This window comes from Rhopilema esculentum, chromosome 15 (assembly GCF_057945365.1).
Source record: "Rhopilema esculentum isolate cy_ngs chromosome 15, ASM5794536v1, whole genome shotgun sequence".
Lineage (NCBI taxonomy): Eukaryota > Metazoa > Cnidaria > Scyphozoa > Rhizostomeae > Rhizostomatidae > Rhopilema > Rhopilema esculentum.
This window is the reverse complement of record NC_142829.1, coordinates 9,290,562-9,303,764: the sequence shown is the minus strand read 5'-3', so window position 1 is coordinate 9,303,764 and position 13,203 is coordinate 9,290,562. Positions and strand designations below refer to the sequence as shown.

The following is a 13,203-nucleotide window of genomic DNA, read 5'->3' as shown; positions in this document are numbered from 1 at the left end:
CCATAAGGATGGGTACTAACAAACTGCCATAACTTGCAGAAGTCATACCAAGGGCTTCAAGCCCCCTTACGTGTACTTTTATGTTGTCGTAAATGAAACGCAATTGCTTCACGTTTTCGTTTGGGCAGTTTTGTAGCCCAAGGAGAGCCTGCATGTGTGTTGAGATTATTTGATGTTTATTGCCAAATCTTGCCTTTAGAATTTCCACCGCATTGAAATAATTTTGTTCCGTCAGTTCAAGTCCTGATTCAGTACGGTATGCTGGACCCTCCAACAAATTCACCAAGTAGGTGAGCTTATCAACCGCAGTTATGCCTTCGTTTTTATCTACTGCATTTTCAAAACTCTGCCAAAAGGACATAAAACGTGTAATATCTCCGTTTAAATCGTGGGAGCGCCATTTTTGGCAGACGAATGGCAACAGAACCCATGGTAACCCCGCTCGTGTTCAGACCATGGTCGTTGATTGTTGCTCCTTGAACATTTTCAGCATCTCTGGAAGGCGTTGACGTAATAGCTTGTGTCGTTCCACTCCCAACTCCGAATGCTTTGGTCTGAGAGTATCGACCGTCTTTAAATGCTTGAATTCTTCCCAGAATTTCATCGATTCTGAAATTCAGCTCCGTTGTTTCATCGACTTCTTTTTCGATGCTGACGTCTGGACATAATTCCAGTATCTTTTCGTTTAGTCCGTTCACGTACGTTTGTTTTTCTCCATTATCCATAGCCTTAAAAATCTGGGGGGGGGGGGGGCTAACCGAGGGCCAAACTTTCAGTTATAGGAGCCAACGCTAGCTATTACTTTGGGAACTAGTAGAATGTGAAGCAGTGGCGCGGTGGCTCAAAATTAGCTAGCTACAAGGCACCGGTTCTTAGCTCCCCATAGATAAGTATGTCCTTGGTACAGCTCTATCAAGGTTGTTATCATTATGCCAAATAGTTTTATTGGTGGTGTAAGGAGCAGCTGTGTCCCCTAGGGAAAATAATAAAGAAACATTCTTGCTGGGGGCCCCTAAAGGTTCGGGGCTGTTTGTTATTTGACTAAAAGTAACTTTGTTCTGTTACTCCACTGAGTTTTATCTGTTTAACAATAATGTTTCATGAACATGGTTTTCAACAGAAGAACTAAACTTCTGAAAAATAAAAGTCTAATAGCTTTGTGAGGCTGATTGGTAAAAATTTTCCATAGTAGTTATGACTTATATACAACCTCCATAAGATCAAGCAAATCATTCTATCACACAGAACTTCAAGTCATACAATTTCGATAAGCAATAGTAGATTGCCAAGGTACACTGGGATGGTATTGGGCTGACCCTGCGCACCCCACCGCAAGAAGGTGGATCTTCGTGATAATATATAGCAAATATAGAGTTTAAATGATTGTCAAGAATTAGTTTTTCTTGGTAACTACAGAACTCTTGGTAACACTTGGTTTTTACTTGGTAACTTATCAGAAAGGAGCCAAAATTTCATAAATGTTCACCTCGGTTACAAACCAAAACGCTTATCGGGGCCCCTAGTTTCTAAAATAAATGCAATAAAGTTAAAATTGAGGAAAATAAAGAGAGCAACCCTAACAAAGTCAAACAACGATTGAACAGCTTTGGAAGAAAACATTGAATTTTTAATAGAGACTTTTGAAAAAACTGGGGGGGGGGGCAAAACAAGGGGCAACGAAAATTTCTGGGGGGCCCTGACCCCCAATAGAAGCGCCACTGCCATTATCAATAATTAGTTCTTCAAGAAGAGCCGTGACTTGTCGTTCAAGCTTCGTAATGGAGGTTCTATTTCCTCCTCGTATTGCTAACAATTTCTTTAATTGTCCACTGTTACCTTCTGCTTCAGTGGCCATGATTTCGTCGTATTCCGTGCCCCGCGTTGGGCGACATTATATTTTGAACAAAGCTTCGGTAGAGCGTAGACGTGAATGAAACTCCATATCGTTGATTTTATCTTCAAATATATACAAAACGTGACTATATACAACTATAACGTAAACGTAACTTGTTAGCCCATCATAAACTTGTAGCGTGACTTCACTCACCTAATTACATTAAATTCACTCACCTAATTACAATATAAGTTCAATACACTAATAATAAAAACGTCTTAGATCTGAAACCAATACATACAGTGAAAGAAAATTCAAAATAACAAATACCTGCACACATCTTTAGTCCATTAGCTGAATCAATTCAGGAAAAAAATGTTTTGTTTACTTATTTCACGTTTGTGATATATTGGTAAACAATAGCTAATTAGCAAATAAAACCAAACTTAAAATATTATTAGTATAATGATATTACATTGATATACGATCTTCGAGGCTGAAAATCTAATACTAAATTGAACCAACTAACCATAAACTGATTTTCAACATGGAATTATTTACAAGTAGTCTAAGTGATGAACTGGATGTCTTCCGATACTTTGCTGTGAGGTTATTCTTTGCCTTGACATCTATCTACTCTATCTTGGGCTTTTTGTAGCTAATGGTTAGTCAGCTGTTGTGTTCAGAATTTTTTTCAAGGTCAGCTATGATGATGTTTTTGCGAAATGCTTACCAGGGACGTAGTTAATGGGAGAGGGGTGTAGAGGAGTGTGACATTTCATGAGTTGGTCGGTAAATCTTCAGTTGATACAGAAAACCCTTACTTTGTCGGTAAAATCGTCTATCAGAAGCACCTACGCTTTCTTCATCTATGACTTCGTTGTTTTATGTTTCTTTTGATGACCCTCCATCCCCTTTTTGGAGCAAGGTCATAGAAGTATGGTTTGTCTCCTTAGCAAAAAGTTCGTCTATGGCTTTCTTCCAATCAACATTACTGATAAGATGGTGCTCTCATTAGAGTCATGTCAGCTCTGCTATGTAATTACTGCACGTGGCCCAGTTTAGTCATACTGCAACATCCCCAGGCAGAACACCTTTAGTTAAAGGGTGTCTCAAAAATACTAGTATGCAATTGCTGGAGGAGAAGCATTTTGCGAGCTTCAAAAGGCATATCGCCCTAGTGATTTTGGATAAAACTATCTTTTTTTAGCATAAGATTTTTTCAATTTGCACACCAAGATATTTCGTTATTCACGCAAAAGTAAGCCCGATATCCTAAATTTTTAGCTCCAATGAATTACTTTGCTTTTTGAAAGCTTTATACTTTGGATTTGTGGGTGAGGACATGTTGGCTTTATGCCATTTCTAGCATTTACAAGACCATGAGGGGATGGAGTAAAGGTGGGTTTTCAGTACGTTTTAAGGTAAACAGACGTTTATCAGTTTGTTAGACAGAAGTTATTCAGCATGCTTAACAGAAAAAGTTCTTAAGAAGAACATGAAAGGCTCTTGAATGCTTGTTTTGTTCTTTAGACAAAACCTTTCTATCTGGCCTTTCTCGTTTGAGCTTCGATCCAGACTTTCACGTCTTCAACAATCTTGTTACTAGAATCTCGTAATCATGATGATTGCTGATCTATTTTCTATTTTATGTTTTATGGATCTTTAAGATGCCTGTCTTAAATATTATTGCCATAACTCTTTCTCCCCTTTACCCAGCATCTTCCATGACCTAGGTCAACTGAGTGGTATTAAAGGCTGGTCGCAAATGTGTCATCAATATACATATTACTTTTTGAACAGGCGGCTAGACAAGTGGATGGGTCATTGATGTAAAAAGCAAATAGAAGATATTTTTTAAATGACTCATGAGGTATCCCAACTTTAATTTTACCATTCAATATTCACTCTCCGAATAAAGGGGTGAAATTAGTGCCATGTCAATCTCTAGTTTCTACTGCTCAATACCTTTGTAGCATACCATTGTATCTAGCAATCTGCAAATACCACAGTCAAGGTTCTAAATGTTTAAATTGTTTTTATTGTCTATAAAAACAGGTACAACTAGCTTACAAAAATTCGCTAAAAGAGCCTTGAGGAGAAGACAGGTAATGGGTGATGAGTCTGGAAATATGTCGGTTTTAACTGGCACACTGAATAACATTGCCAATTGTTTACACTTAAAAGAAATGATTTCAAAGTTTACTTCATGCTTTTTGGAAGTCAGACTTTGTTGCTGAGAAATTTTCTTCTTGAAATGGATTACGAATGAATAGACCTATTTCAAGCCCGTCTATAGGAATCGTTGAAAGTTTGCAACTAACTTTTGACATTTTAGAGCAGCATTTTTCAATATAGCAGTAAGAAGCACCAGTCTCTAGAGGTCTTTGTCATTCTAGTGAACTTTTTTCACGACTAAACTGATGGAGATCGTCCAAGCATCGACAAGTATGTTTATATCATCAGTCTCTTGGACTATGTGCTCTCAGCATTCGCCACAATTGTTGTTCCAAGATGGAGGTTATGAAAGTTTTCGAACGCTTCACTGACTTCTCAAATACAGTAGACTGGAATCAAGCATATTAACTGTGTTGAAGTTAGCTACAATGAATATAATTAATTTGCTAAATATATATCATTTGATGTCACGTAAATCCACTACGATGCTGCCACGTGATTCCACTATGACAATGATATCATTTTAACATCTCGGCTAAGCTGGTAAGATATTAAGCTTCCTCTTTGTTATTTTTCGAAACTGTGGCAGACGATAGTAGTACACTAATGGGTTAGCTATTGAGCCTACCATTGAAATTGTCATTGCAACAGAGTAAAACAGAATCATCTGTCTGTTTGGTACTTCCATGTTTGAAGCTGGCTCTCTTTTCGGGAGCATTTTAGATGATGCAGAGATACCATGGAAGACAGAAATCGGTGCAATGAAAATTATAAAGCAGGCAATAACGATTGATACCATTTTTATTGCTTTTTCATTAGTATTCTTTTTCAATCTTCGATCTATAATCTGGGGTTGCTTTTGGATACCAACAGCAAGGTGGGTGCAAATCTGCTTTCTTTTCTTCCTGATTGTCCTTATGATCTTATAGTATGAAATTATGGTAATAATCACCATAATTATTGCATACACAAAGACAACTGTACAGTAAACCAGCTCTTCGTCATCCAAGTATTTACAGAAGGTAATTGCAATAGGGAGTAACCACGATAACGCAGTGAGCACTGCAACTTTTACATTCCCTATGTACAAGTTGTAGCGAACTGTCTTAGACAGATGAATGAAGCGGTCATAGCTTATCAATGCGATGGTTCCCATTGTCACTCCAGTAAGTATGACCATTATAAAACGGCTCGTATCATTCAGATTGCAGCTTCTAGCCATCTCTGTGGAAGCAAGTTGAACAATAAAAAGTGGCTCTAATACTGTGCCAACCAGGAAGTCCGTCATCATCATTGATATTAAGTAACTGTTGAAACGTGTAAGTAATGTGTGGCTGCTCATGAATACATAAATGGCTAATGCATTACTCAATGTTGCAAGGACCGCAATCAATACATTGAAGATAATCAATACCATGCGAGTTGTCTCGGTCAGGTTCTCCAAGCTGTTCATGCACCTCATGTCTTCAGCTTCAAATTTCAGAAATAATTTTGATGAAAAGTGACCATTTGGACATTAGAAGTCGACAGTGGTGTTCTTCAATTACGCTTTTCTTCAATTACGCTTTCACGCAAATGTTTACCTCCTCTTTTCCTAAGCAATTATAGCGAAGGATGGTCTTTCTATTTAAGTCAGCTTCTTCGGTGCAGCTCAGAGTTCAGCGACAATGTTTCGATAGAACTTAGGTGCTCCAATGTCAACTTTCTTATAGAGAAGACAACAAACTAAATATCTAACTTTTCTTCAAAAGTATAGTTCCAGATCGTATTTACAATTTCAACAGTAAATGTATTACTCTGTATCTACTGTAAAAGAGCCTTGCTTGCTGCCCTCTATGTAACAGCTGATGCTTCCAATGCTGCTTTTATACGCTCTTAGTGATAAATCAATTACCGAGAACCTGATAATAGCTAAAATCTAAACTCTATGCAAGTGTTACAGAGGTGTTTCACCGCGTAATTACTTTCAGCTAAACTTTTCACTTTCAATCACTTCTGCAGCACTATGCAGCACTATGCAGTAACAACTGCATCTTCAGTGATAATTCTCACACCCCGGTTGGATACTTAAATACGTTTTACATTGATTTACGGTTATTGCTCAGAATTGCATTGTTCTCTTATTAATTAAGACACAAAGTATTATTGTAATATTTCGTTGAGAAATCAGCGAAATATAAAACAGATGCTGTTTTCCGGTCATAGAAAAACACTTGATTGATTAAAGATTGTTTTATTGGAGAATAGAAGTCGCGAGAACTCTTAATTTCTCATGGAAGGATAGGGTGCTTGAATTTGCAAAAACCCCTATTACATAATATTAGCAAATAATATTGGTATGATAGGATGCAGCTTCGCTATTTCTGGCAAAAAATTGAACTCACGGAAAAATTTGAATAATTGAGTTTGATAACACAGCATCAAAAGTTTCTTTATTCTAATTGACCCAGACTATAAATTGCATAAAAAAATTTCAAGCTTTGGAACTGTGTCCAATTCTTATGGAGGTTTACTTTTCAACATGCAAAGTTTACATTGAAGGTTCTCAAGAATACAAATCTTGATGGTTATTTGGTAATTGAACCGTCATTTTTGGTTTGCAAACTTCTTGACTATGGACAGTGTTCTCAACCATGATGAAGGCGGATAGGGTAAACGGCGAATTTGAGGTTGCAGTTGCCCCCTCCATCACAGAGTTGAAGCATGTCTGGCGCCCCATTTTTGCAAATTGTGCACCCGTTTTGAAGAATGGGAATGAGGTGAGAATGTTTCAGGGACCTATAGGCTACTTGAAGAATTACGTCAAAGGTTAAATTGCTCATCCCGAAGATAGATCATATTTTGCCGGACAAGTCATGCTTTGGAAAACAAGAGAGACTATCGATAAAGTTTTATTTTTCAATTACTGCTTTCATTCAAATTTTTTTCAATATTTTGCACTTAAAAGTCTTCATGTCATAATCAACCTAAATAGAACTATGGCGCATAATTATGATAAAATGTTTGTCGTGCCTAAGGGTCTTTGGTTGCCAATCAATGTTTAAATATTCCAGACCCATTTTCTAGATATTCCTTTAATGTTATAGTTGCAATTTCTATTGTGCCACTTCACGAAACCACTGAGTAATAAATCTTACCTTCTGCAAGTGACATCCCATTGAATTTTAGGTTTCTACTTTACACTACAGACACCTATGAAACCATAGTCCAATTGAAAATTTAACCAGAACTACAGAAGGCAGACTTTTCGGGCCCCTAACAGAGACGGCGCTACGAAAATGAACCTGGGGGCTGAGAATCAAGTTTAGTGACATAGGAGGACCCACCTGTTGGGTCCGACGCGGAAGAAAATTTTTGGAATTCAGTCTTCTAGAATGGCTAAAAATGCATCTCCCAGACTAAAATTTAACCAAATAATATACCGCTCAGAAAAGACAGTTCATCGATTCTCAGAAAAACACTGATTATTGATTTTTAGGAAAAATTTTGAAGGGGCGGAGTCATGCTAAAACGCTAGTGACAGACGTTCGGGAAAGAAAGAAAGGGTGACCTTTGGCTCAAAGTGCTTTACCCCAGTGGTGCCGTGCATGCCTAAAAGTCTATTTCCCGGTGAGGAAAGAGATTTTAAAATTTCGCCTGACCTCTTTCCCGACAATCTTCGTCATAAGTTCACGGAAAGATTCCAGATTTTAGATTATACAACAAGAAATTTTAGAATATCGGAAAACCAAGTTTTTGCTTCTCTGGTGTCAAAAAACTAAAAATCATTTTAGCTATTTGAGAGAAAAAATCAATTGCTCCTTTTGAACCTTTAAACGTGAAGTACCAATACGACCCCTTGGTAGAACAGAAATTTTGTTTTTCCTAGACACGTATTGTTAATAATTTATTAATTTGTCTTTTTTTAATCTGAAAGATATTTGTGAATAAATATTAATATATAGAAATTAAATTAAGATCAAATAGGATACAAGCAGCAAATCATGTATTTAGCTAGGAAAAGGCAGTTTCTAAAGGTTTGCTCAGTATCTATCAGGTCAAAACTAAGCCTCTCCCTTCTATAGAACTATGAAAATGGCCCCGAAGAAAGCTCCTACGGTATAATTGGTTGCATTGTCGTATGGTACCGTCAATTTGAGAAAAAGTTCGATCAATTGATAGATTCTCCGAATGTGCAATCATACATGATTGGACAGTCCTAATCCATTCATTCCCAGAATGCTGTGTACGCTTGTTTCGACCATGCTTTGCATTCTACATTCCTTTTTGTTGTCGCAAAGGCCTAAAAGGAATCGCTATCGTGAGAGACAAATTCGCTTTATAATCATTGCAAAATGGCTGATGAAGGCAAGCAAGAATATGCCGAAGGAGAATATTACGAAGGGGGCTACATGGGTGCCGGTGAAGAAGAGCAGCATTACGAAGGAGATGGGGGAATGTATGATGCCGAAGGTGAAATAAAACATGGCGAAGAGGAAGCCTATCCGTCCTACACGGAGTTTTACAGCACGCTACAAGGACAAGGTGTAAGCGAAAGACTTGCGGCAAAAATTGACTATTTGGTTCAAAACGGTGTGATAACACCGGAAGAACTTGATGATAGAGCTCTTGATGGTTTGAAGGAATTTGTCGAAGATGATGCTATACAAGTTATAGATCAGTTTTCAAAGAGTGACTTGTCTCATGTGCAGAATAAAAGTGCATTCCTGTGTGGAGTGATGAAGACGCACAGAACAAAAACCAAACAGAAGGAAAAATCAGGAGAACCACAAAGTGAAGGGAAAGCTGGACCAAACGAAGATAAGGTAAAGGACTTGCTGGAAAGAACTGGTTATACACTCGACATTACAACTGGACAAAGAAAATATGGCGGACCACCACCTGGCTGGGAAGGCCCAGCACCTGGACAAGGTGAGAAGGTAAGAAAGAGACAGTTTTCGCTATTTTAGTCATGCGCAAACGATATTCTTGTTATGTTATGCTTCTTAAATACATTAAAACATTTAAAAATCATTTTGATAAAATGTTAGGCATTATGATTAATGCCAGTACAGTAACCTTTAGTGTAATTCCTCGAATTAAAACTTTGCTTTGTGACATTAATTCACACCTTTGAACAAACTTTTTAGCACATCTTATCTGTTAATGCCTACTTTAAAGTTAAAAAATATGACTTTAATTGGATAAAATTTGAAGGTTGTTATTTTTAACTTTTAATCCCTATGGAGTATATAGTATTTTTCATCAAATTCATGTCTTTGAGACTGTAGTCTTGGCCAGTGCACACCCAAAAATATTTTCCTTGAAATTTCCCTTCACACCTTGTAAAGGGTGTGGCCTCTAAATTGAAAAAATCTTCCATTTGTTTGATAACAATTTATTATCAATCATGTACATCTTCAACTTCCTTCACTGTTAATTCTTTATTTACACTGTTACCAGACTGAAGACTTTGTTGCACGTGCACAATATTTTGGCTGCACACACATCTGCGTGCTTGGCATATTGGCCACACAAAATTCCCTTATAATAACAACAAACAATGTTATCTGTAAAATTAGCTAAGAATGTATGATTTCATGTGCACAGTCTCAAATTTTCACAGTAAACTTGTCAGCGCAAGAAACAAAGTTTCCAGTCCAGCACAGGGTGCTAGTAAAATTGTTTGCACCAAAGTGCAGAATGGAAGTGCATGCTTCTACCAAAGTGCACACATGCACTCTTTAAATTTTGCTCTTGCACACCCAAGATCTCTTTGGAAAATATGACTGCCATCCAATTCTTTAATACAGATGTATCAGATTTCTGTATCACAAGCACTTCCAAAGAAATAGAAGATATCACATTCAGTTGTAAACCATTTTAAGCATTTTACCAATTTTACCAAAACAAATGGAAATTTCCTGTTTACTAAATTAATGAGTTTTACTATTTACTTTTTTAGAGATTCTGCTCACAAATATTTGTTGGAAAACTTCCACGTGACATGTTTGAAGATGAGCTGATTCCAATGTTTGAAGGTTTTGGACAGATTTATGACTTTCGTTTAATGATTGACCCTATCTCTGGGTTGAATAAAGGCTATGGTTTCTGTACTTATGCAACTAAAGAGTCTGCCCAGAAGGCTGTCAGGGAGATGGACAAAAAAGAAGTGAGAGGAGGCCGGAAGCTGGGTGTCTGTTTGTCTCTTCCTAATGACAGGTTATTTGTGGGTTCAATTCCAAAGTCTAAAACCAAGCAGCAGATTATGGATGAGTTTAGCAATGTGACAGAAGGACTTATTGATGTCATTGTGTACATATCATCAGAAGACAAGAATAAGAACAGAGGCTTTGCTTTCTTACAATACGAAAGTCACAAATCAGCTTCATTGGCGAGAAGGAGGTTAATGAGTGGCAAGATCAGAGTCTTTGGTAATATAACGCCAACGGTTGATTGGGCTGATCCACAAGAGGAACCAGATGATGAAATAATGCAAACGGTGATTAATATTTGTACATTCTTACTCTTTCTTTTTCTAAGCTCACCACAGATCTGTTTCCAACAAATTTAGAAATTTTATTTGTATGTATATATATTTATAAGAATTGTAAGTAAATAGGAGTTGTGAATTATACATTCCAGTGATAGTAAAAATTTATTTGCATACTATTATTCAAACTTAGAAGCTTTCATATAAGATTATTTGAATTCTTTATTACTTGTCAACTTACTTTTCAGGAACTGGGATCATATACATTGTATAGGATTTGTTATTTTATTGACTTCAAATAAATAATATGAATTCTTTTTCAGGTGAAAGTTGTTTATGTGCGAAATCTCACCCCAAGCACTGATGAGGACAAATTAACTGAGCTTTTCAAACAGTATGGTGAAATAGAGAAAGTGAAAAAAATCAAAGATTATGCCTTTATCCATTTTAAGGAAAGAGAAAATGCTGTAAGGGCTATTGAAGAACTGAATGGACAAGAAATTGATGAGCAAAAGATTGAAGTTGCCCTGGCAAAACCACAAACTGATAAAAAGGAGAGAAGGAGGGGTATGTCTGGGTTTGGTGCTTTAAATGCAGCAAAGTCTGGACCTATGAGGATGACAAGAGGTGGACCAAGGGGTGGCATGAGAGGCTCACCAATGAGAGGAGGAGTAGGAATGCGAGGGGGTCAAGGGAGATACGATGATTGGGGATATGATTCTTATGGTGGAGGTTATGACCAAGGTGGTTATGGGGGCTATGATCAGGGATACCAAGGCTACGGTGACCAAGGATATGGTGGTGGGTACGGTGACAGCTACTATGATGATTACTATGGAGGTGGTGGTGATCAGTCATATGATTCATATTATGATAGTGGTAGTAGAGGAGGTAGAGGTGGTATGTCTAGTAGAGGTACTGGAGGTAGAGGTGGAGGGGGACGTGGTGTGGGGCAGAGAGGAGGTGGTGGTGCAAGAGGTGGACCTACTGGTTTGGGTAGTAGAGGTGCCCAAAGAGGAGGTCAAAGGGGAGGTGCAAGAGGTGGAATGTCTGGTGGACGCGGTGGTCCATCTGGTGGAAGAGGAGCACCAAGTGGAGCTGGAATGAAGAGAAAGATGGACAACAGTCAACCAAACCAGCCAAAGAGGCAGTATAGTGGAGAACAGGGTGGTGGCTGGAATCCTCAACCAATAGCACAGAAGCCATTAAGTCAAAGTGATGGAGGAAACTATTATGGATATGGTGGTGGTAGTGGAAACCAGGAATGGTACCAAGATTCTTATGGTCAACAGTGGAAATAGGAGATTGATGGTGTTGGTCCTCTATTTAGTATTTGTTTGTGCAAAACAAGACTAAAACATATAGATGAAACACCTGCCTGGCAAATTTTTGTTTTCATAAAGACTTGAACCATGTCTTTTTCAAAGAACCAAAAGACTTAAAAACAGGAACGAAAAATGGAGAAAAACTAGAGAAAATGAAATATGTCAAAGTCTGCTTCAATAAAACAAAATGCGGCTCAAAACTTTGAACTGAGTTTATTTCAGTACATTCTGTATTGTACTTTGGTCTTATTAAAACAAGTGGGAATGAAAGAAGTATGTAAACAGTGGAAATTTTGATTTAAACCGAATATTTACAGATTTGATACAAAACTCATTAACCTCCTTTTATCTGTGTGACAAAATGGTAAATTAGCCAGTTAAAGATCTATTTTTAACATCTCGGAACCATATCAAAGAAGCTCTTAGAATTTTTTTGAAAATCTGTTTACAAAGACAGCTTAGTTATTGTAGCATTTAAAACCAGTTTCATGTTTCTTCAATATCTCTTCATTTGTTTAGAAATTCTGCAAATTCTGGATTGATAAATAAATCCAATTTTATCAAGTTCTGTTTAAAGTTTATGTATTCAGTCCATGGATGCCGCAAACATTTTTCCAAGTTTTCGATTCATTTATTCTCATTGCTTTTCATTTTGGTTTATGAAATACATCTTTTCACTCAAGTTTTCTGTTTGGAATAATGTTTTGAATTTATTTTGCATTCTTCATTTTAAAATGAAAATGCTGGCATGGTGATTTGGGGGTATTTTTCTGAAAATAATGAGAATTTGGCTTATGCTTAGACTTTGTTGTTGATGGAAGCTAGATGGTAAGTATTTGAAAGACTTTTCCTATTTATCTGTAATCCTCAAGGGCCAAGCATTTGTAGTACCTTAGCAGGTCTGCATTTGAAACTTTTATTCAAACAGTATAATCACTACTCCTACTGCAGACATGCTGTTGGGTTCTCACCACAATGTGCTGGTGTTGGAAATTTATAATTTATTGCACCGCGCTTGAGTAAAGCAAAATTTTTTTGCTTAAACACTTCAGGCGGAATAGTGGAAATAATAACCAAATGCTTCAGTCATGCTTATGTTTACGGAATCAGACGATGAGTTTAAATTCTGTTTCTAATTAGCTGTTCGGCAAAATCGTCGAGTTTGTTACGTAAAATGGTCCGAAAGTTCTTCTAACGTTACCCTTTTTATGTGGGCTTGAATTGGCAACTTGAAGCTGTTTTCTTTCGTAAATGAGTTAAAGGTTTGAGCGCAAATGTAGTGATATTTATTGATCGATTGGCAATAGTTGAAAATTTGTGAATGGTACCAATGTTTTAGAATGAATGGTTTTTACATTCCCCGCGAAGGCTGTAATTTCTTGCACTGCTTTGAG

General features: G+C 37.2%; 1 protein-coding gene across 1 annotated transcript; it reads left to right on the top strand.

The window, feature by feature from the left end:
• The first annotated feature begins 8,264 nt into the window (after positions 1 to 8,264).
• LOC135685204 (heterogeneous nuclear ribonucleoprotein Q) lies at positions 8,265 to 12,309 on the top strand. The gene is made up of 3 exons (XM_065201048.2): positions 8,265 to 8,931; positions 9,957 to 10,493; positions 10,808 to 12,309. The coding sequence occupies exons 1-3, from the start codon at positions 8,347 to 8,349 to the stop codon at positions 11,783 to 11,785; spliced, it is 2,100 nt and encodes a 699-aa protein (XP_065057120.1). The 5' UTR covers positions 8,265 to 8,346; the 3' UTR covers positions 11,786 to 12,309.
• Positions 12,310 to 13,203: the final 894 nt, after the last annotated feature.